General features: G+C 52.0%; 2 protein-coding genes across 4 annotated transcripts in view; one reads left to right on the top strand and one right to left on the bottom strand.

Moving 5' to 3' along the window:
• Positions 1 to 6,192, top strand: part of Cog2 (component of oligomeric golgi complex 2) — a 35,646-nt gene extending 29,454 nt beyond the window's left edge. For all 3 annotated transcript variants that reach the window (XM_020186828.2, XM_020186827.2, XM_074056899.1), the window contains 5 exons: positions 487 to 559; positions 828 to 970; positions 2,605 to 2,744; positions 3,959 to 4,139; positions 5,621 to 6,192. In XM_020186828.2, the coding sequence (XP_020042417.2) occupies positions 487 to 559; positions 828 to 970; positions 2,605 to 2,744; positions 3,959 to 4,139; positions 5,621 to 5,719 (636 nt within the window). In that variant the 3' untranslated portion in view covers positions 5,720 to 6,192. The remainder of the gene's footprint in view (positions 1 to 486; positions 560 to 827; positions 971 to 2,604; positions 2,745 to 3,958; positions 4,140 to 5,620) is intronic.
• Positions 6,193 to 8,412: 2,220 nt separating this feature from the next.
• Agt (angiotensinogen) lies at positions 8,413 to 18,088 on the bottom strand. Its single transcript, XM_020186829.2, has 5 exons — positions 17,928 to 18,088; positions 14,068 to 14,940; positions 11,278 to 11,545; positions 9,678 to 9,822; positions 8,413 to 8,988 (listed from the first exon to the last, which is right to left on the bottom strand). Exons 2-5 carry the CDS (start codon positions 14,909 to 14,911, stop codon positions 8,797 to 8,799), a joined length of 1,449 nt encoding a protein of 482 aa, XP_020042418.1. The 5' UTR covers positions 14,912 to 14,940; positions 17,928 to 18,088; the 3' UTR covers positions 8,413 to 8,796.
• Between the last annotated feature and the right edge of the window lie 5,677 nt (positions 18,089 to 23,765).

Genomic DNA, 23,765 nt, shown 5'->3' with positions numbered 1-23,765 from the left:
TCAGCTCAGTTCTGCTTTGCATTGGATTGTAATTGTTTTTAATTCACTGAGCCAAATGTCTTCTGATGATGTTTGAAGGTGTTGACTTACTGAAACTTCTCTCCGTGTAGGTCTCAGGTTTTTGCTTTCAGCATTGAGAGAGCATCCATGTTTATGTCCTCTAACATGATTCTGCTTTCCACAGTTTAATGACGTGTGTGCTTGAGTAAGTACAGTGTGTTTTGGCCAAGAATAAGATCTTCTTTGCGCATTTTTGGTATCACAGAGAGCCACAAATAGATTTTCACTTATTCTCTGTGCCTGTCGGAAGCTGCAAAGCCATGTTGTTGACTCCCTCAGTGAAAGAAAGCAGTGAGCCTCACGTCCATTGCTGGAAGTCCTGATTTTAGTTTCACTGCTCATTAACATATTCCAAGTTTGTGATGTGACTAGAACTGCCTTCTTCGATTTATAAGTAACAATGTATAAAGTGCTTGTGTGTTTCAGCTTCCAGAACTCTTGGAGATAATCAAGCAAAAACTTAAAATGATTGGATTTGAGAATTTTTCTTCTATCTCAGGTAAAGGGGAACATTTAGACTCAGCAAATCTTTGAATAAGAAATGATGTAAAGTAAAATTTGAGAGACTGTAGGGATTATTTAAATTAACATTTTCTTCTCTAGTTGTAAAGCCTGGTTGTTTCTATATTCTAACTTCCCTAAATTAAATGTTTTAAAAGTTGAATACTTTGATTTATTATCGTATACTCTAAATACCATGATAATATTTAAAGTAAAGCTTACAGCTATACCCAGACAGTGTTTAACTCCAGCCTTCCCACCCACAGCGGCCCTGGAGGACTCAAAGAGCGCCTTGTCAGCCTGTGTGCCAGCCGTGAGCGACAAGATCGTCCAGGCCTTGAGTGAGTCCTGCTTCAGCTGCCTGAAAAGTGCCCAGGAGGTCCCCAGGCTTTACCGGAGGACCAATAAGGTCAGCGTCATTCACAGAGAAGAACTTGGAGGTAGAGAAGTATGGATTTAGGAAGCCCAAGAGGAAGGGTGTGCTTGTGCTCAAGTGAGACAGGCAGGTCCCCAGGGCATCCTGAGGCAGGAACTGAGGAGTGCAGGAGCTCGGCTCCAGGTGGTCGGCCTGGGTAGAGTAGACTTTGGAATCTTTGCACCTTAAGGCAAGGTACTTTTCTCAAAAGAGGCATTTTATTTTATATTTTACTTTTATTTTTAGGCAGGGTCTCATGTGGCCTCGAGGCTGGCCTCGAACTCCTGATTCTCCTGATACTCTCCTGCCTCGGTTTCCTGAGGGCTGGGATTATAGGAGTGCACCACCACACCTGGCTAAAAGAAGGCATTTTAATAACATTTCTAAGTCCTGTTTAAAAATACTTTCATGCCTTCACATTGTGTAACCACTCCCCCCCCAAAATTGAATTTACCTTATTCCTGTCATGTTGTTGTTAGAAGTACCTGCTTTTCCTGTACTGGATAAATAGGAAGAACTGCATAAAAGTGTATTAGAGCTGGGGAATGTTCAGTGAAAAGCACTTGCCCAACGTGAGCAAGGCCCTAGATTCAATCCCTGGTACCAAAAAAAAAAAAAAAAAAGGCACATGCTGGTTGGTGTTCAAAGATAAACTTTCTTGTTCACTCATTTTATAGAACACTGATTAGGGTAATTCAGTTTTTCAACTAAACGCTCATTTTCATGCATTTGTTCTTATTTCATTCTTGCTAGATCTCACATAATTCTCCCTCTAACTTTTTTTTCCCCAGTTGTAGTTAGACTTGAGACTTAGTTTAATGTCTTAGTTTACTATGAAAAATTATTCTCAGGAACTGTGAAAATTGTGTGTGGCAACCTGTGCTCATATGGGAAGTCTGGGGGGCCTCTCTCTTGTCTGCACCTCTTCTGTTACTAGACAGACAGCCTTATCTCTGCCAGTCTCCCTCTTCAGGATGGGCAGTACAATCACCCCTTCTAGCAAAAGTACCTTCTGACTTGCTCTTTGTGGTCAAATTGAAGTGGGAGAAAGATAAGATGCAGTATTTTCTTTTAATAAAATAGCAACTTTCCCTTTCTGTTCCGTACACAGTTAGAATAGTGTATTTATTCAAACTGCTGGACATGTGCACAGACTCACTACACCTCTTGGGAAGTGGTCTTTATCTTTATTTCCAGATGAAGAAACCAAAGCTAAGAGAGATCAGGTCACTCACCCTGATTCTTGCCTCTCAAACAGCAGTTTATGACTAGCCACATTGGCACCCCTGATGGGAGCTTGTCAGAAATGGGTCTCAGAACTCAGAGCCTGAATGTAACGGGCCACAGCAGGGTGACCAATGTGGACAGGAGACATGCGAAGCACATACTGGGGAACGGAGCTGGAGGTGGCCGGGCCTCATCCGCATTCAGCCTGTCTTGCCCACCCTCCTTGTCTCCCTCATATGCTCCTGGTGTCTTTCTGTGGACCCTGTGTGACCTTCTGGGTGGGGTGGAGTTGTGCATGTCTCAGAACTGGAATGTCACCTCAGTGGTGTCCTCTTGAGCTTGAGGTGTAATAACTTGCTCTCTTTTCTGTGTGTCTTTAACTCCTGCCAACATCATTCCAGGAAGTCCCAACCACAGCCTCCTCTTATGTGGACAGTGCCCTGAGGCCTCTTCACCAGCTTCAAAGTGGACACAAGGATAAGCTGAAGCCTGCAGTGATGCAGCAGTGGCTACAGCGGGCGCTGTCTGAGAGCACTCACAAGTAAGCAGCTTACAAGCAGATGTCTGCGGTGGACAGGCAAAGGAAGGTTCCAGAGGTGTCGTAGGGTGGTTATGAGGCTATCACAGCACATTCCACAAATCACCCAGTTTTGTCCCTCCCTCCCAGCTCTGACGGCTGCCTTCTTCCACCTGGACCACAGACAGGCTGGCCAGCATTCTTTTGAGTCTCTCTGCCAGTTCAGGTTCTTCCATCTAGGCACTGTCAGTCCAGCATGACCCTGCTCACACAGATGATAAGAGAGGGCTTCCATGGCAAGCCATCTAACCAAGAAGAGGAAACATGCATTTAAAAAGAATTACGGCTGCAGTTGATTTTTAAAGCCCCCTCCACACCCTCAAGTGTGTGCTCTTCTCCATTGTTGGCGTCAAGCTACACTAGAAAGCTTATTGTTCAGGGCCACAGTGACAGAGCAGTTGCCTAGCACTTGTGAGGTCCTATGTTCCATCCCCCCACTACAAAAAGAAAAATGATTCTATTTTATGATGGGTTTTATTTAATTATTAATGAGTTACAGCTTTCCAGTGGTGTTACTTTCATTTCTTAGGAGTTAAGCCCCCACTGATGGGTTAATTTAGAACATACCGATGCTGTGTAATACTGTTTTTGTGCAGTCTGGTGATATGACTCAAGTGGTAGAGCACCTGCCTAGCAAAAGTGAAGCCCTGAGTTCAAACCCCAGGTACTGCCAAAAAGTGAAATAAGTATATACATACACACACCCACACATACATACACATATAAATATGTATATGTATAGTTTTTGTGATAAATGTATTCCAAATGCCAAATGACCAGCTTGTAGACATAGTTTGGAAATGTAACTCATTTATAATTAGAAAATTTGATTGAGAGTATTCGGTGGGCAGTGAGTTTTAAATAAGCATTACGCTTTAAAGGGTGGAGTGTCTGGAATGGACCTGCCACTTGGTCTGGTGAGTACTGTAGAGGGCCACCTCAGTGTGAAGGACGTACTGGCCCATGGTTCCTCTTAGCGGGGCATATGCTTCTTAAGTTCTCATGGAACTCCATGCTAGAGACTTAATGTCCTGTCTTGCAATCTTCAGAAATATTAAATATTTACCATGACTGACTTAGTTATTTCTATCTTAAAGAACTTTTTTGTTCACAAAGGCAGTTACTGTGTGGTGTTAGACATGTCTGTTTCTCATTAACCATGTGATGTCGTGCCCAAGGTACTTTGAGACCGTGTCTGATGTCCTGAACTCTGTGAAGAAGATGGAGGAGAGCCTGAAGAGGCTGAAGCAAGCCAGGAGAACCATGGCCACCAACCCTGTGGGCCCCAGTGGTGGCTTGAGCGATGATGACAAGATCCGGCTGCAGTTGGCCTTGGATGTGGAGTACTTGGGAGAGCAGGTACCAGCTGCAGCCTGAAGCTGGGCTCTGAGGGTTTGTAGTTCCCCGGGGCTTGGAGGAAGAACGCCAGGCCCAAATCACCCTGAAGGTCAGAGACTTACATCTAGGGATCAGGAGAAAGAGAAGTTGGAATGCCAAGAATTCTCCATTCAACATTCAGCAGATTGGTCCTTGTGCTAGAGGTATCTGCCTGGGTCACCAGCATGCACGCCCACGTTTTTCCACCTTCCTGAGCCAGTGACAGGCACTTCTCCTTACTGGTCACTGTGGCCTGGGAGACACTGATGTGTGATTGGTGCTGGACTGAGGTCTTCTGAAATACACACTGACTTGGCTCGGAAAAGCAGAGGGTCTGGGTCCTTCACCCTGTGTGCGGGAGGGTGTCTGGGACAGCTGCTTTGCATCCCCACCTGAGCTTCCCAGGTTTTCTGTCAGACACAGGTTTCAGGTCCTCTCAGCAGGTCCACCATTTGTGAGGAGGTGATGCAGGTGACGTGGGACAGCTGTAGGAAATTGCCCTCTCAGCTGTTCGGATTTTCCATGTAGCACTAGGTTCTCAGTGAAGACCTTTGCCAGAGAAAGAGAGTGACATGGTAAAGTCCCCAAATATTCTGGCTTCTGAGGAGTTGTGACACGTCAGGGTCTCACTATAATTATAAATTCTGTCTGCTCTCAGGTGAATTTAGAGACACAACCTGCAAATGTCAACTGCCATGTTTCTTAAAGTGTACAAGTAAAGTTTGCTAAAGACACTGCAAGAGCAAATAAGCAAAAGGAAGGGAGGGAGACGGGGAGCAGACTTCTTCAGCCCTGTGCCAGGTGGACTGTGAGACGCTTAGCAGTGCTGTGTCTGCCTTTACGGGGCCGGGCGGGGGGGGGTGTCTGTGTGTGTGTCTGTGTTGTATTTAAGAAAAGTGGAATCACCGGGTGGGTTGTGTCTGTGTGTGTCTGTGTGTGTGTGTGTGTCTGTGTTGTATTTAAGAAAAGTGGAAGCACTGTGTGCCAGCTCTTGCTAGCCAGAGTTGCCCACGGTAGCTGCTGTGCCAAATGTTTCAGTCCATTGGGTTTTATCAAAAGATTACCAGTGGTATGTTGAGAAAGTGGAAGCTTGGGCCAGTGCTTTGTGGGAAATTCTCCACTTTAAAAAACAGTTCATTTTTTTTTCTTTTAGTGTGAATTTTCTTTCCTAGCATTTTTTTAAATGTTCACAAAAGACTCTTGTCCTGATCAGAGTCTCATTTGATGGACCAAGTTAACATACTGACTTCTTAGGATAGCGTGTTTGACCCCCAAACAGAGAGTTTTATAATCAGTAGATCCTGTGTTCTAGGGAAACAGTAACCCAAGTCCTCAGAGACCTGCGTTTTTCTGGTTTAGTGGGGCAGAGGAGGAAGGGATATTTTTGTTATTTTTTAATAAAGGGTCTTCTGTCACATTTGGCTTTATCACAGTAGCATATTTCGTTTTCATGACCTTTGCAGATACAAAAGATGGGCCTGCAAGCAGGTGACATCGAAAGCTTCTCAGCCCTTTCAGAGCTTGTCCTCGCTGCCAAGGACCAGGCCTCAGACCAGCCTTAGGCCTCCTGGAAGGTCCAGGAGGCCACGGCCTTCAACATCACCCAGCAGGGCCCGCGCCTGTGCCTGCACCCCTCCCCAGCACACGTGGTCTTCTTTCACCCAGAGAGAGCCAAAGCTTTCCATTGTATGGAAGATAGTTTTTAAGACATTTGAAACTTTTTACTATAGTTCACAGAACAAATTACTTTATTTTTATTGTAAATCTTAATATAGAAGAGCTGATTTCTACAGTAGGGTTAAAATAAATGCACACCTGGGTTCAAGGCTGTCTCCCGATCCAGTCCTGCCGTGGAAACCCACACAGTGTGGAACAGCGTGGGTGGCATTGTCACCCGGGCTCCCGAGAGACTGCAGGGCGATGGTGCCCAGGCTCGTGCTCTGTGTATCAGAGCAGTGCTTCTGGTCTTGCCATCACCCACACCTGTCAAGATCCAGAGCCTCATTTCCTAAATAAAAGAAATGTCTGCCACAGAGTGTGTGCCTTGAGTTTGTGAATTCAGCATAGTTGAGGTGGCTCTTGTCATGCATGCCTTGCAGTGACATGGTGAGAGTTCTGACCCATGAATGACTAGCACAGACCTCTGCTGCAGAGGCCACGGAGAGCCTGTTGCAGTGTTGGGGAAGAAGACTCATCCAAGCTGTTGGGAGCTGCCAAGGGTCTCTGGAGATTGTGGCTGGGCCGTTCACTGGCATATTTCCACTCTCTATGCATGGCCAGGTCACTTCATCCGGCCCAGCCTTACCCCACAGTAGGCCCTACATCTCCTGTTGGATTGCTTTGCCTCCCCACTTGGTTTAAAGCAAGACAGGAGCGTAACTTCTCAGCCCCCCAACTCCAGCACTGTTCTTTGTATGCTACAGATGAAACAGACAACTGTCACTGAGGTGGCAAATATGTGGGGTTTACACGTATCAGTCACAGCTGGTTCCAGTGGTCCAGCGCGGGAACCTGGTGCTGGTCTCCCCTCACAAACGGGCTCAGCTTGATTTAGAAGTGCTGCCATCCCAGCTTGTCACCCAGTAGGGCCCCACCTGCCTCTGGGCTCAAGACACAGATCTGTAGGCAAAAAACTAAAGTTTCACAATAGTTCTCCCTTTGATTTGTTCTTTATTGGCTCTGCTCTTGAGAATCATTGAGTAAAGTTTAAAGATGAAGTTTTCGTTTTCTGCTGTAAAGTGATACTTTTTTTCAGCTTTAATGTAACAGGTTCTCAAAAAAATTCGTTTCTTGCTGGCAGGAAGTCTGCCAGTCAGTCAGTGAGGACCCAGGCAGGCTGAAGTCTGTGTCTCCATCCTGTTTCCAGCACCCTGGAGGATGCCTGTACTCATTTCCTGGAGCTGCCTTCACAGGTTGCCACTGGAGTGGCGGAAAAACACAGCAAAATTGTTCTCACAGTTCTGAGGACAAAAGTGTGAAATCAGCTGCCTCCAACTCTTAACTGGAGTGACTGGGGTCAGCATGGAGTGGGCACCTCTCATGTACTTGTTAGGTGAGTGGAGGTGTGTGCTGGGACCCCAAGGACCCACAGCAGGAATCCTAAAGCAGGAATGGTCTACCTGTATTCCAGGGTGTGGAGAGCAGAGTAGGAGCCTATGCGGACACAAGGCGAGATGCAGCACAGCTGCTTTTCCTAAGTTGTACACATTCAGAGAAGCAGGAATGCAGATTCGTCTTGTTACAAGAACTGTTGCTCCACCTCCTTGTTTACCACTGGGTGTAAAAAAGACTTGCTGAAGGAGGACGGGAGGCTTTTTGATGAAGGGAGGTTGCTGAGGGGGAAGATGAATTGCTGAAGGGGAACTGCTAAAGCTAAAGAGAGAACATGAGATGGTGCAAGTCTGAGGGCAAAGACTTTAAGAGAGCTTATGCTAAAGAAAAGCTAAGAGAACATGGGACATAGCGCGTCTAAGGGAAGAGACTTTAAAGAACAGAAAAGAAGACTTTTAGAAGCAAGGTTTTAAAGAATTGTAAAGGAGTAAGGCCTTAAAGAAAAGATAAAAGATGCAGAGTAAAGAGATAATAGATACAAGCGGCAATGAGGCTGTTGTGCATCTCTACCCAAGCGCCCAGCACACCTGATCCCACTTTCTGTCTGTCTGTCCTGTGTCCTTTCTGCATCTTCTGTCGCCCTCAGGCCCATTTAGGTTCAGTAGTAACAAGGGAGCAGGGAAAAGTTCACTCCACCAGGGTGCCTGTAATAACCTCCCTCCCACCCCGCAGGCCAGCCTGTGCTTGCCTGGTCAGCAGAGCCTATGAGCATGCCAAGGACATTTGGCGGGGGGTCAGAGTGTTCAGGAGGACGGGCAGCCTGCAGGAATGCCCTGGGATGACAAGTGGGGTCATAATTTTTTTTCTGGGTGGGGGGCAGTTGTAGGGACAGGTAGCTGTGAGGAAACCCCGGCTAGCAAGGGCAGTCATGGAGTATACAGTAGGACGACTGCAGCATCTGTCACCTAACCTGCATGTCTGTTCTGTTACTAAGAATTTTTTCACTTACTTTTTTTTTGCAAGACATTTGTGACAAACACAAGGGATAATCAGCCAAGTATTACATTCTAGCATAAGTTCACATCCTTGTGCCTCTTGTAATATACTTTTCAAAACCACAGTTAGACGTGAAAGAAAGACTGAGGAGTTGTGGGGACTACGTGAGGTTATAGCCTCGCTCAATGAACTTAATATAAACCAAGGCAAGGGAACAATGTGTGTTTTAATTTTAAAACCCAATTTCTGTTCTTGGCTAAAAAGGGGCTGCTTTTTGGTTCACAAACAAGTTGGTCTGTTCAGATTCTTCCCAGAACAGTAGTCCTGTGCAGAACGCCAGCTCCTGGCTCCCACCCCATTCTCCAAAACAAACCGGCAACCCAGGAGGTGGCTTTCTGCTCCTCGTTACCAACACACAGCACATAGTCACCTAGGAGAGATGGCTGCTTTCCAGCCAAAGCCTGTGGGGTACAAGGAGAGGGGAAGGCTGTGGTGACAGCTGCTGACTTTGCCCAAGGTTATTCTTCACTGCTAGCCTGGTCTTCCTTGATGGCCCAGCACACAGCCTCACAGGCCCCTTCCTCGCCAGGCCTCACACAGTGCTCAGGGGGTTGTCCACACGGCCCAGAAAGTGCAGGGCACCGGAGTTCCTCTCGTGGATGGCGAACAGGAAGGGGCTGTTCAAGGTCACCTCCAAGGCCTCTGTAGCGCCCAGTTGCTGGGCAGACTCGGGGGTCTGCACTCCTTCATCCGCTTTGAGTTCAAAGAGAACGCTATTCAGTACCTGCAAAACAGTGGACATTGGGCTCTCTCCTAGGACAGGAGGCCTAGGACACAGGAGGGTGTAGGACTGCTGTGTCATGCTGTCCTGGGGGAGCACACATCCCAGGCTGCTGGGGCAGGTGCTGTAACACCTGTCCCCATTTCACACTGTCAACACCAGCTCCCATGGCGGTTCCTGCCCAGTGTACCCCACACCCCCACCTCCACCTCACTGGCTCTCTGCTGTGGCCCACCAGCTAACAAGGTGGGCTTGTGCCCTGCAGTGACCTCTTTTGTCCCCCAGCACCAGCACAGGGCCTACAGCACCCAGGTGAGGGGCGGAATGCATTGGCCTTATAGCAGGAGTCTGTCCGCTGCTTTGCAGCTCACTGAAGAAGGACAGCCCTGTAGGACAGGGCACTGGCCAGGGGACGCATCTCCTCCCTCAGTCCCAACCCTTCTGTAGCATTGGTAAAGACCCAAGGTCAGACCAGGCTGATAAGGGCCAGGGATGCACCTGGAGCAGGAGGTGGCAGAGTTGAACTGGTGGGGGCTGCTGCTCTGCACTGTTTCTGGGAAGCCCAGAAAACTCTGTCCACTCTTTCATCTGGGCCCTGTTTCCTCTCCCTCCTGTCCTGCCAGCCCATCCCTAACCCCTCCTGTCCTAATCCACCTTCTCTCCCCTTGGACACAACCCATGACAGCACCAACCTCTCCCACTCTGAGGTTGCCATCACTGATCTTGCCCAGGGTTGCCTCAGTGCTCAACAGGGTGGGCAGCTTGGCCTGGGCCAGCAGGACCTGCAGGTCATAGGATCCTTGCAGCTCCAGCTGGGGCAGCGTCAGGCGGATGGTACTGGAGAAACAAAATGGTTAGGGTACTAGGGGCTCCTGCCGACCTGAGGCTCCCAGGGAGCCAGGTAGTGTGTGCTCCTCACTCCTGTCCACGAGGAAAGGACAGCCAGGGCACCCTCACCCCAAGAGAAACCTCAACAGCAAGTACGATGAAAACCTGCGTGCTATTTGAAGTGGTAGAGGGCCTACAGGTGGAGATCTTGGGGACAGTGTGTGGCCGTCTGTCCTCTGTGTCAGGCTGCTCTCGGCGGCACCTTCCCTCCCCAGGGAGATCTAAGATGTGCTGCTCTCCAGAACAACGCTGTGTTGCACTCGCTCCCTGCCTGCAGGCGCTGTGAATGGAGACACCCAGCAGGGGAGGCGGTGCACCAGGCCTGCCACAGCTGTCACATCAGCTCCATCCTCCTCGATCTGGAGCCACTTCCTAGGGAGCCCTGGTGAGAGGGACAATGTGCCTTGTCCACAGCACACTGCTCATGCTGCTAGAGGGAGGGGAGCCACCAAGTGTCCCCAGGCAGACAGATGGGTGGACAGGGGACTTCACTCAACCTTGGAGAGGAAGAAATGTCATTTATGTGACCACCAGATGAACCTTGAGGACACTGTGGGGACTGCTGGGGACAGGGCTGGGATGGAGACTCAGTGCTGAATGAGGACAGTCAGTTTTGCAAGAGAGCCCTCTGGAGATGGGTGATGGTGACGGTGGCACCACACTGACCATTCTTAATGACCTGCACAGTTAAAAATGGTTAAGATGGGACTGGGCTGTGACTCGGAGGCAGGGCGCTTGCCCAGCATACATGAGACCCTGGGTTCCATCCCCAGCACCTCAAAAAAAAAAAAAGCTAAAATGGCAAACTTTATGTCTATTTTACAGCAATTGGAAAAAACACACTTAAAAAAAAGCCAGAATCATCATGAGTCTGTGTCCGTCTGTGTTGTCTTGGAAGCAGCTGTCTGGTCCACCGGTCTAGACTCACCGTGAGGTCAAGGCCAGTGCTTCGTGGGAGGTAACTGCTTTGTTCTCACAGCAGGAAGCAGAGCCCAGGCCACCTCTGCCCTGGGACCCTGCTGTGGGTCCTCACACAGGGGGCCCTGGAGCTGAGTAAGGTCCTTGTGAAAGGGACTCGAGAGGAGTCCAAGCCGCCTACCCCCATCAGCCCAAGATGCTCTGGGGTGCGTGGACGCACCAGGGCACGTGTGTGGGGTTGAGGGTCCCTCTCAGAGGGCCAGCCAAATGTCTTCTCTCCCTGCAAAACTGGTAGACAAATACCTGCCTATAAGAAGCATGCTCCCCTGCCCCAACTGCTCCAGAAGAGCCAGCTCGTTGGAAGGATGGGGAGTTGACAGGGGACACCCAGGGCCCAGCCAGCCTGGTACCACCCCCCCACACACACACCCTAAGCAGAAGCTCAGCGCTGCTCCCCCACCTGCCAGGGAAGTCCACAGTTCCTACCAGGGAGACAAATTCTTCATCCAGGTCAGGAGGTCGTGATGAAAGGCAAGGGCCTCAACCCTGTCCAGGTCAGAGGGGCAGCTGGGCTGGATCAGCAGCAGGGCAGCGCTCTCACCCATGGGCACACGAGTCATGGAGAAGTTGTTCTGAGGGTCACTCCAGTGCTGGAAGGTGCCAGTGCCCGAGAGCACGTGGACAGACACCGAGGTGCTGTTGTCCACCCAGAATTCCTGCGGCTCAGCCAGCAGGGAGAAGCCCTTCATCTTCCCTGAAACCACAGAGACCAGGGGGACGGGGTCAGCGGCCCGGCAGGAGTCAAGCAGAGATAGGCAAGCCTCTGATTGCTGCTCACAGGCCCTCTCCCACCTCAGCCTCTTTCCCTGCCCAGCCACCAGGCTGCCCTGTCCTGGCCTGGGGACTTCTCTGCCACCTGAAGAAGACCTGGGACACGCCAGCAACGACCTGAGGTTTTGAGACAGGTGAAATGACCCAACTGTCTTCAAGGATGTCTGGCTAAGAGCAGAGCACTACAAAACACTGTTGAAGCCCCGTTAATGTTAATGACAGGCCTTTATTGTAAGCACCACGTTTAATGTTTTATTTTTCCTTTAAATGAGCTAAGATTTGGGGGCCGGGCAATTTAACTCCCAGTTGACAGTTTCTTAGACCCCTCCTGGTGCCCGGCTGCAGCAGCCCCTCTTCAGTGGCCAGCCAGCCCTCCAGAGATGCTGGACCGGAAGGAGGCAGCTGCTCTGCGCTTGCAGCTCACCAGCCCTGTGGGGGTTAAGTAAACCTCCACAGGTCAAGTCAGCTGGTGTCACAGAACCTGCTGGGGCCACCTGGGCTCAGGGGACATTGAGTGCTGGGCAAAGGACACCCTGGGTACCAAGGGCCCAACATCTCAAGCTTTCACCAGTGATACACACGTATTTCTCAGGACATCCTTGCTAAGGGGACCTAGAACTTCCAGATGGCCTGCTGAGCTTGCAGGGGGACAGATATGGTGGCAGGAAGGGATGGGTCTGCCCTGGATGGAACCTAAGGCAGGAGAGGTCAGGTGGCGGCAAGGTCAGGCCAGAATGTGGCAGTAGTGAGTGCTGGGCTCTGAGTGCTGATCGATTTGCTCTACTTGTGCTCCAGTTCTGCCCCTTCTTCGCTCTGTAATCTGGGTGGTGAGGACCAGCCTTCTTCCACAGCAAGACCTGACACCTTTACCTTTGGCGAGGGGTTTCTCCTTTCTCAGTCTTTTCCCATGGCTCCTCTTAAAAATGGACGCTCAGCTCCAGGTTCCCCTCCACCCCGCACAGGGTGTGGCCACATCGGCTGGCCCCTGGGCCGACTGCCTCCGCCTCGTGGCAATCTGGCCTGTCCTTGAGCAGGTGGCCTGAGAGCTTTCCTCCTCTGAGATTTACAGACTGAAAGGATATCATCACTCAGGAAAGTCGTCAAAGGCTAGCAGCCTTTCTGTGTCCACCTGTCCATCTTCAGGCACCTGTGTGACTCTGACCTCATGACCACATATCTTCCTGGTTGAACCCCTCAGCCCGGCCTTCCCCTGCCTCCACCATCTATGCACACAGCCACTGCCCTGGTGCATGTTCCCACGACAGCCAGCCTGAGCATCACACGACTTCAGGCGCATCCCTGCCTGAGTGCTCAGGCCCAGGCCAGCAGGCCTGACCTCTGAGCGGGACTGCCCTGTTCAGTCCACCCCAGCAATGCATGCAGAGTCTCTCCACCTGTGCTTGGCCAAGGCAGCTGCTCTGCCTCACTCCTCACCCTCATCTCTGCTGCTCATCCTTCTCTTGCCCCTCCAAGCCTTGCAAGCCTGACTTATTTGTTCATTGAGTGAATACACAACCTTTGTGGTGGGGATGTTCTGGTGATGCCCTCCCAATGCAAAGCGATGTAAGTGAACAAGCTGGTGTGCCTTGTAGGCCAGCAACCCTGGTCCTTGACCTTCTCTTGACACAAACCTATCCTGGCATAGATCCAGGGGCTGTGCCGTCCTAAGCAGGACCTTGCTCTTCTCAACCTCCTTTACTTCACCTGTAAACAGACACTAGCAGGTCTCCCTGCACCAGAGGGGATTTAGTGATGAAGTAGCTACACACAGTAGGGTGGCTGGTGGGTAGGGCGTGCCCCATCAAGGACCCTCCTTCCTAGGGAAGCCTCATTTGCAAAAACTTATGACAGACTCCATGAGGAAACAAACCACAGACACAGACTGGCTAGCGCACCTGTGGGGCGAAGAGCAAATTCTACAGCCTTAGGTGCTCTGAGATGAATCAGTTCCCCTCTCCACAGAAAACCTGGAATCTAACAGATTTGGGAGCTACTAAGGCTCTCGACTGACCCCCCAAACAGTCCTGGGATGGGACTGGAAAGCAACAAAATTGGGGATAACCTCAAGTGGATGTGAGACCAAGCAATGGAGAACCCCAGCAGGTCAGCCGTCCCGGCAATGAAACACACCAGACAGGTGCCCGAGCAGCGCCCTGGAGGTACCAGCAGAGATGAAATGAAGAAAGCTTTGCTACCAAGGTGCACCAGAACATCAGACGGATGCGTTACCAGGCTGCCAGACCAACAGAAGACACATCACATCTTTAGTTGTCACCAACTGTCTGGAGTGGCCACCCCTGCCCAGCCCCAAGGCCCGGCCTGCTTGGCTCAGCCAGCACAGATACTAAGGTCATGGAGTCAGAGATGTCTCCCTAAACCCATGGAGATAAAGAAGCTATCCTTTGCACAAGCCGAGGCTGGGGCTGACAGCAGGGTTTACCTCACCTTGGAAATGAACATGAGTGTTGAAGAGCAGGGTGCTGCCTGCCTTGACCCCCACGAGGGGCCCCTTCATCCTCCACCCTGTCACAGCCTGCATGAACCGGTTTATCTTCTCGGCAGCGAGGTCTGGGTTGGACAAATCCAGAGAGCGCGGTAGCACAGCAGGGGCGAAGGGTGCCAGGCCCTGCACGAACGGCTGCTTCAGGCGCAGGCCTGGAGCTGTGAACAGGCCCACCACTGTGGACAGGAGCAGGCGCGCCTGGCTGCTGACCCCGCCCTGGGTGACCAGCAGGCCCTGGATGGCCTGCAGTGCAGAGAAGACCTTGTGCCCGTCCAGCCGGGAGGTGCAGTCCTGGTCCTTCCCAGGTACGCCCAGGAATGCCTGCAGCTGGCTGGCAGTGGGGTCCAAGGCACCCAGGTAGAAAGAAGCCAAGGTGCCAAAGAGAGCCATCGGGGAGAGGACAGCCCCGCTGGCCCCGCTGGCCCCACTGGCCCCGCTCTGGGCCTCGCTCAGTGTCTTGTACATGCGGAAGCCCATGAAATTGGCCATCATCCCAACCTCTGAGGCCCTCAGTCTGTCCTCAGCCCCCAGCTTCTCAGTGGCCAGCACCAGCTGATCACGCAGGGCCTGCTCGTCCACAGGGGAGGTCTTGGCCTGAATGGGCACTGGCGTGAAGGTCGGCTCCGTGGGCATCTCCGCACTGGTCTTCTCCAGCTGGGCACAGCTGCTCTGACTGTAGAAGAGGAGGTGGAAGGGGTGTATGTATACCCGGTCCCCAGCTGCCAGGCTGGCCAAACTCAGAAGGCAAAGGATGGTGGTCTTCAGGTCCACATTGGCAGGAGCCATCTCTGAGCAAGTGCTCACTTCTTCGTACCCTGGAATGACATTTTGTGAAGGGTGACAGGAGATTATTCAGTGACCAGAGGGTGCCCTCCGGCCAGCCCTCTGCAGCCAGGTGGCTGAGGAGAGTCCCTGACCACCAAGAGTGAGGAGGGGGATGGAGTCAGAGCTCCATGGGAAACACCTAGGTAATAAGCGCTGTTACAGGATGAATTGCCTTGAGGCCTGAGAATGTGACTGAATTTGGAGATAGGGTCTTTTAGAATTGATTAATTAAGGTAAAATGAGATCCCTACAGTGGGTCCGACTGCAAACTGACTGGCGTCCCTCTAAGATGAGGCGATCAGGACACAGACACACAGATGATGACCCCGTGAGGACACAGAGAAGACGTGTCCACAAGTCAAGAAGGGAGCCTTGGAAAAACCAGCCCTGGGACACCTTGACCTTGGACTTCTGCCTGGGACCGGGTGACCCATGGTGTGTGCAGCCAGCAGGTTTTTGAGGAACCTCCTCCCAACTCCCTCCCACCATAATACTGATCAGATGGCCCTAGGTGGCCTGGGAATGGGTCTTAGTGTCTCCAGGTTCCTCTCATGAAGCTAGGATTGGGTGCCATGGCTCCACCCAACCCCAGGCCTTTCCCACCTGCCCCAAGCTTCAGGCAGACCACTCTCAATGGCTGTCACAAAGTGGTCCCCGTGGACTCCAGGGCCCTATCCGCCCAGACTGGTCATCACAGTCTGCTTTGATGGTCTATGCTGAGCCAGGAATAGATTTTTTTTAACTTCCCAGATGGCTCTGAAGCACTGCCAGGGCTCAGGGTCACTGTGTACAGGACAGCTAGATGAGCCCAGTGCCCTTCTCCCTTGAACCTGAGGCTCTGCACCAGCCTCAGACAGCGCATGGGGCTAGCCTGGGGTCCTCGAGGGAAGGTTCCTGGGCTGGACCCACTAACCATTCCACCTCACTCCTCTTGACCAAGTGGGCAAATGTTAGTTCTATCAGTCATTCAGTTTTGACTACAAGGACACATGGCACTTGGTCCTTAGAGGGAGGGTACCAATCTGTTACTTCTTAGTCTTCCTGTCCCCTGCCTCCCCTCTCCCCCAGTTCACACTGCTGGGCACTGACACCTTAGTACTAACTCAAGGTCACCTTGATGACTACATTCCCCTGCCTCACCTGCACACAGCTCGGCCTTCCATCTTACTTTGTGCTGAACTGATGGCCCCAAAGGTCCATGAGTTAAAAGCTTGGTCTCCAGGGTGGTGCCTTGGAGCGGGGGGAGGGTGCAGTGGACTTTACAAGGGCCCTCGGTCATTGAAGACGTGTTTTTGAAAGAGATTGGGGGATTTTCTTTTTCCTTCATGGTGAGTACTTTCCTCTGCCATGTATCCTGCACCATTGCCATCTGACACCCCCACAAGAGGCCCAAAGTAGTGGGTCCCCCTGGACCATGGCCTGGAAACTTCAGGACCTAAACCTTTTCTCTTTGTCTCAGAATTTCGTTACAGTGATGCAAAGCTAAAAGGTTGCCCCGGCCTTCCACACCAGGGTCAGGAGACTCCGTGCACAGTGCCTTCCGCTGAAGCCCGGTGAACTCCGTTCTGCTCAAGTCATCCGACCTTTGCTTTCTGACCCGTCACCACCTCATCTGCTGCCCTATGCGTCTGATTTCCACTGTTCTCACAGTGCTGGTCTAAGCTGAGTCAGGCCGACTCACTGGAGACTTTGGGGGCCGGGACCTGCCTCGGGCACCCACAGGTCAGAATGGACGCAGCAGAGGGCACTGTCCCAGAGGTATCAAGGCCACTGTCACCAGAAGCAGTACCATGGCCACTGTTCTGGGAGCATGTCACAGGGAGCAGCTGCTTGCTCTCAGCTGTGATCTGCTGCTGCCCAAGTCCAGCCTAAGTCGGCCACAGCAGGGTCCTGAAAACAAACTGGGCACCGCTCCTTCTCTGCCGGCCCCTCCTTCTGTGACCCCGACCTGGATGGTCTACACTGCCCAGCACAGGTGGGGCTCCTTCTCATTGCTGTCCTATGTCAACATCTGGTCTCCCCACGCCTCCATCTGCCCCGAGACCCCCTCATCCTAGCTCACCTCCTCCTCACCTGGGACTCTCTGTCCTATGCTTGTTTTCTGTGCCGCCCTTGTCTGTTTCCTCCCACCTGGCAGCCAGCCCATCAGCCCCACAAAAGCTGTGAGGTCAAAACAGAACCCACACTCCCAAGACAGTGCTGGGACAGGGCAGGTCCTGATAATGGTTTTCAGATGAAGCTAGTGATGCCATTTTGCAGAAAAAGAGAGGTCTAGTGACGTCCCCCAGGCCATACAGCTAAATAAGATACAGAACTAGGAGTGAGACCCAGGCTCCCAAGTTCCCTTCAGTGACCCTTATCACAACCGACACTGTCACTTGAAAAAAAGTAAGAATTGAGGTTTGGAAAACACTTCCACACTACTTAGCTCGTCTGATCCATGCCACAGTCCCAGAGAGCCCTGGGTTGTAGGAGTTTGATTTACAGCGGAGCAAGTCGAGGTTCCACAGGAGGCAGGGCACAGCAGACCCAGGCCAAAGTCACTGCTTGAGGGACATGCAGAAAACCACACTCCCCTGGACCCTGTGGGGCCTGTGGAACCCAAGCCTCCCTGCTGCTCACTGCCTGAACAACAAAGCCTTATTCTTTCCCGGGATGCGGGGAGGAGGCCCCCAAGGGCTCTTGGCCACCCTGGCATGGTCCTGTACCAGTCCCTTCTCAAAAGAAACAGGAGGTCCTGGCTGTCCTGCTGGCTGAGGAGGAGCTGTTCCCAGGGTGGTGGCCGAGGGGAGGACAGCCCTTGCCTGGAGAGAGGAGAAGGGGCCAGCAGTTATGTCCCTGTGACACACGGCTCCCACTGGCCCCTCACTCTTTGCTGCCACTTAGTCTTAGCCGGCCTTCCCGCTGCTCTTTCCCCGCGGCCTCCTCTCCCTGTCCATGGCTCAGAGAGATGGAAGGAGCCAAGAGCGCTGCTTACCTTCCGCTTTAGCCTGGACGAGGTGGCTGTCCCCGGCTGGCCACTCAGGCTTATTTATACCCAAGGGGTGGACATGGAGCCGTTCCCAGGACGCTCTGTACACAGGCTGGGGGAGGACCCAGCGGGGGTCACAGGCAGTCAGACTTGGCCAGGATGGACAGAGGCCAAGTGACTGTCACATTGGGCCCTTCCAGGAAGCTGGGGTGATGGACGGTTCCACTGTGGAGATGAGCTGGTGTGGGTCCAGTTACACATTTACCCAGGTTCCTCAGAGCCGGCAGCTGTTACTGGATAGGCTGGGTTGTGACAACCAACCAGGCCTTCAGACCAAGGCCTACAAGACACCCCGAGCAGCCCCAGGACATGTCGGAAAGGGGTCAGGGCTGGGAAGAACCACTCAGGCACCCTGACTAGCTTCAAGCTCTGGACATAAAACCTGGAGAAGCCCCAGTCACCACCAGGTGCCTGCTCTGCACAGGGGCCACTCTTAGGCTGGGGACCAGGAGAGAGGCTTCTGAGCATCTAGTGCAGCAGGGTAGGCTGCCCCCTGCCAACAAGGGCACACCGTATCATGAAAGGCACAAACCTAATCTCTGGGCCTGTGGAAAGGAGCAGCCTCGGCCAGCAGGGAGGTTTTGGGAGTTGATCTTGAAGGGATGAGCAGGGGGGACATGGGATGGCTGGGGACATGGGAAGCCAGCGGACAGGAAGGGAGGGTGGACAGAAAAAACCTGGCAAGTCATTTGTTGTGTATCTGTGGATGGCCACAGGCTTTCACGGTCACTGCATGTTTTTCAGCAGCCGTGGTGACCCAGAGCCCAGGCCAAACTCGTAAGGAATTGAGTGGACACAGAGGGCACCTGCCATATATCCAGATCAGGGTGTGAGGGGGAGTGGGCAAAGGAAGGCTGGCAGAGCTGGTTACCCGTGATGTCTGAGCATGGAGCTGACGGAGTGGCCAGCACTGACCTCTGAGGTTCAGTGGCTCTGAGGGGGACACAGTGAGAGGCTAGCTGTGAGAAGGGGCCAAGGGCTGCAGTCACCATTGTCCAGGATCAGGGGACTGAGGACAATGACACCAGCAGCTTGGCAGATGGGAGCAAGGGCTCTGGAGAGGGAGGCTGAGGCCTAGGAATGCAGGGGTGGGGGTTAAGGGGTTGGAGCCGGTGTTGGGTATTTGAGTGGACGTCTGCAGAGCTCTAAAGGGAGATCTGAGCTGGGGACACAGCTTGCAGTGTGACAGATAAGGGCCACATATCTAGTCTGCCCCCACTTCTGGCTCAGAGCTCCTGAGTGTGAATGGAAGGACATCCCGCTTCTAGTATTTGCTGAGTCCCCAGTTGTCCGCAGAACTTTCAGACCCACGGTCTAGACCGTTGTCCTGCTATAGCTCATGAGATGGTCATGGCTGGAGCCAACATGGGGTCAGAGGACAGTGCTGTCAGCCCCACCCCCACGGTGATGGGGTTGTTCTAGGAAGTCATCGGTTGTGTAATGGAATCTTCATGAAGACCCTAAACAAAGGACTTCCAGGTTGTTGGGCACACCCAGGCCTGGGGCAGAGGTACCCAACTCCATGGGGACCCTTCTGGACCCTGCCCTTGGTACATCTTCATCTGGCTGATCATGTGTGTCTGTCAGAATAAACCAGCACACAAAGGTGCAGGGGGCTCTGTGTGCCATTCCCGCAAATTATCAGACCTGGGGAGGGGAGTGGGCACCTCTGATGTAAAGACAATGGGCAGAGTATGGGTGGCCTGGGACCCACTGCCCGGCCTCCTGCTTCTAGGGAGTGGAAAGCACAAGCCTGCTCCTCATGACCCTTGTTTCCAGGTCTGTGTCTTCCATCTGGGATGAAAACGGAGCCCAGGCTCGCTTTTAACACGCAGCACAGTGGCAAGTCAGAGGCAGCAGGACCTCCTGAGAAAGCCACCTGAGACTCAGGAGTGGGCACACTGTCCAGGCTCTTCCTGGCTGCGCTGCAAAGGTGACTGAGTGACCCACGGTCCCTGCAGTCCTGTCCCCACACCACCCAGGAAAGAGGGTGAGCAGGGTGCAGAGGCTCCTCCTCCCATGTCCTGCTCAGCTCCCCTCGCTGTGATCTGGGACAAGTGAGCTCCGGCCCACACCAAGCACCCTGTTCTCCTCGCTGCGACCAGGAAGCTCCCAGGCCTTGCTGCCTGGGGCCCTCAGCTTGTGTTTCCCCAACACCTACCTCACATGCATGGGCCACCCGCCAGGCACTGCAGGCACCTCCTCTCCTGATGGGTCTCCAGACCTTAGTAGGCTGATGAAACCACAGGCTCACTCCCCAGAGTCCACATGGTGCACACACTCCCACTCACAACTGAAGGGGCTTCACAGATCCAGGGGCCAATGCGTCAATGTGTGCACAATTGAGAGACCTAGCACTGGACAGAGAACCGAGCAGACGTGTTTCCCTTCAAGGAAAGCTGTGCGTGCAGGAATGTGTGAGTTGTGTGTTAATCGTTTGTACATGTGTGTGATTTCTGTGCGCATGGGTTTATGTGCTGTGAGTGCATATATCCCCTTGTGGCTTGTGTGTGCACATGTCTCTGGTTTGGACGTGTGTGTGTGTGCATGTGTGTGTGTGTACACACACATGTGTGATAGTGGCAGTGGTGGGTTAAGTTTTTGACCCGTATTTGTGGCCCTGCCAAGCTCTGTGGCTCTTTCATGGGGACACATGCCTGCCTTGAGTGTCAGCCTGGCTGGGTGGGGTGACCAGAGGCTCTGCAGTCCTCTGTGTGGACTAAGGGAGGTTGACATGCCCTGCCAACTATTTCCTGTCCTCCAGGCTTCATATTCCTACAGACATGCTCCCTCCTCCTCTCGGGTCCCAGAGCCCTGCTGCTGTAGACCTGCCCTGTCCATCTTCATCAGACCTCATGGATCCAGTCACCTGCAGGGCAGGCTGGATCCTGTGCACCTTTCAGGTCTCAGATCCAAAGTATTCCTTCCACTTTTGTCTCCGCCGCCCCTCCTCTCCCCTCCCTGGGCCCAGGCCACCTCCCTAGGCCATTATCGTCTGAAAACTGCGCCCTGCAGTAATTCACACCATCTCTGGATTCCTTTGACCCTGAGAGTCACACTGTGTCACGCAATGACTCATTTTCCCTCTCAGGGATCTCACCACACGTCCAAGTTCACTAAGAACTGTTTGCACATAGAGAGGCCACTAAAGCCGATGTTCCCTTATCAGTGACATGCCACTGGGAAGAAAATTAGGAACTAATCACAGTAGGTCAGGGGACACTCCACCTCTGTGCTAAACCTTTTCCTCCCATTGACTCTGAGATCGCATGGTGCTTTCTTCCATCTGGTTGTTTCAGTGACAGTTTCTTCCAGGTTCCCTGCATGGCAGCCAAGTGAGATCGGCTTTTCAAGGCTGGCACGGAGTCATGTGTACGCGGCATGGCTGCTTCAGTCATTCATCCCTCCGTGGGCACAGTGTCCACGCCTCAGCCCTTGTGAATGCAGCTGCTGTGAGCACGGGGCAGACGTCCTTCCGGCCCAGGCCCCGAGGTTGGCAGTAGCTGCTGGATCCCGGGGTGGTGTCCTGTGCACAGCGCGAGTGGCCTCTGTCTGGGGGAAGGTCAGCTTTGACGGACACAGCCAACCATGAGCTGCAGAAGGTGATCTGAGAACGAGCTCTGGGAGGTGTGCGCTTTGTGGCAGACTGGGCAGCTGTGGCCCAGGGACGGCTGTTCCTGGTCCCAGTTACAGATGTGTACCTAGGAAGCGGCTCTGTGTTCTGTCCCTTTCAGCGATCGCTGAATAATTAGCGAGTCCAGTTCCAGGCTCTCACGGAAGGCATGGACTCTGTGGCAAGCGCAGTCAGTGCCGACCCTTCCCCTCACACCCATCCACCCCCCAGCCTTCCTTGTCCACCTTCAAGCTGAGATGAAGAACCCAAACGCTCCCTCTCCTACTCCCCTTGGTAGCCATTGGTGGCAAAGAGGCAGGAGCAGGTAACTGCCCAGGGCTTCTTGCAATACAGGGCAACCGGGTAAAAAGGAAGGCTAATAAGCTAAGCGTGATGGGAAAAACCGGCTTGTGGTCAGCACACATGGCATCTACACTGGAACCAGCAACGGCGGTCTCTGGACAGATGCCTGCCGGAGACATCAGTGCCATTTTCAGATGGTTGTGTGTACCTGACAACATTCCGAGGTAACTCTTTAATCCCAGCCAGAGGCCAGAAGGACATCATCAATAATTCAATTCCACCAAGAGTAGTATGTTTCTTGTTTAATTGTGGGCTCTTTGCAATGAGTTTTGCTGTGCTTGTTTGCGTTGGCTTCGTGTCCCAGGCGGTGACGGAAGTGTGGAGTGCAATGTTTTCCCAGGAAGGTTCGGACGTGGGCTGTGTCCCGACGGGGTAGATGCTCTAAGCCACAACGAGTAGCACCGTGAGTGCCCTGCTTTCTTTGTGCTGGGTTTTTACTTTGTCATATAACATGCCCTGCACACAACTTACTCTGCCGGATGGGTCTCGGTGACCACTCTGCCTGTTTTCAGTAAGTTAGGACACGAATGTCCCCCTCTATCCATGGGGGCTGGGTCTGAATTCAAGTCTGAAACACGTTGAGCTCCTCCAAAAAAGATGGATGGCTGGGTGACACACACTGTTGGCTGCAGACACTTTTACAAAAGCCACAGTCCTGGAGCACATTCCCCATGCACATCCCAGGCTCCTGTGGTCAGTCCTCAAAGCAAAGGAGACGTCCATGGACACGAGAAAGAACCAGCATTCATCAGTCCCAGGGAGACACACCACAGCCAGTGGGCTATGGTGGGCCCCCATCTGTTGGTGTAAATAAAGATTTATTGAAACGCAGCTCTGCTCGTCAATTTATGCAGCCTCTGGCCACTGAGATCCTACAGCAGCAGCACAGAAAGCCTGTTAATTAATAGTGCCAATGACCAAGGTGCTGTATCTGTGCTTGAAATTGTGCTTTCATTTAAAATTGGTTTGGAAGCACCGACGGTATGTACAACCCTTATTCAATGTGCAATTTCATATTCCGTTCCTTATGAAGGCATGGCTGTCCAGGGAATTCTAAACATAGAATGACCAGAAAATGAGACAATGTGGTGTCCACTGGAAACAGGGCCTCAGGCAACAGCTAGGATGCACGTTGTCTCTGACCAAACACCAACTTAAAAGAACATGGTTGGCAAAATTTAAATCAACCGAGGGCACTGGACTTGAGCACTTGAGAAAAGAGAGGACAAAAGGAAGCTTTGAGTCAGTGGCTGAAATTATTGCTGTGAGTATTGATTAGGATAAAAATCTAACTGGTTAATCAAATCCTCATTGTACACTTCATGTGGGTTTTGGTTGGTGGTGGTTTTTGGTTTGTTTGGGGTTTTTTTGTTTGTTTTTTTTGCAAACCCAGGGCTTCACAAAAGCTCGACAAAGAGCTCTACCACTGAGCTACACTACACCCTAGCTCCCATTACAGATTTCAAGTGGAAAGGAATTTATCCTGACGAAAATTGCTTTTGAGAATTTAATGGAAATGCTTCAGTAAGTAACTTAGAAAAATTTAAATGATGTAACTGTACTACATAAAACTCAATTGAAGAATTAAGTGGCCTTCATCAGAAAAATTCATGAGCAGGCACAGAAATCTGAGCAAAGCATTTGTACTTAAAGTGGACAAGTCTTGGGCCGGAGGGGTGGCACCTGCTAGCAAGCACAAAGCCCTGATTTCCAGTACCACCAAAAACATTTTTTTAATTAAATTTATGAAATATTGTCATTTGCAGGTAAATGGCTAGAACTGGAGAACATCATCTTAAGTGAAGTCA

This window comes from Castor canadensis, chromosome 15, assembly GCF_047511655.1.
Source record: "Castor canadensis chromosome 15, mCasCan1.hap1v2, whole genome shotgun sequence".
NCBI classification, from domain to species: Eukaryota; Metazoa; Chordata; class Mammalia; order Rodentia; family Castoridae; genus Castor; species Castor canadensis.
The sequence above is the reverse complement of the archived record's forward strand: the minus strand, read 5'-3'. Positions and strand labels throughout refer to the sequence as shown.

Excerpts from the sequence above, each read along its gene's own strand:
- Agt (XM_020186829.2), bottom strand. The coding sequence starts at position 14,911 with ATGGCTCCTGCCAATGTGGACCTGAAGACCACCATCCTTTGCCTTCTG. Across the intron at positions 11,546-14,067 it reads CACTCATGTTCATTTCCAAG|GGAAGATGAAGGGCTTCTCC; the intron begins GTGAGGTAAACC and ends CTGTGGTTTCAG. Across the intron at positions 8,989-9,677 it reads GCAACCTCAGAGTGGGAGAG|GTACTGAATAGCGTTCTCTT; the intron begins GTTGGTGCTGTC and ends ACTGTTTTGCAG.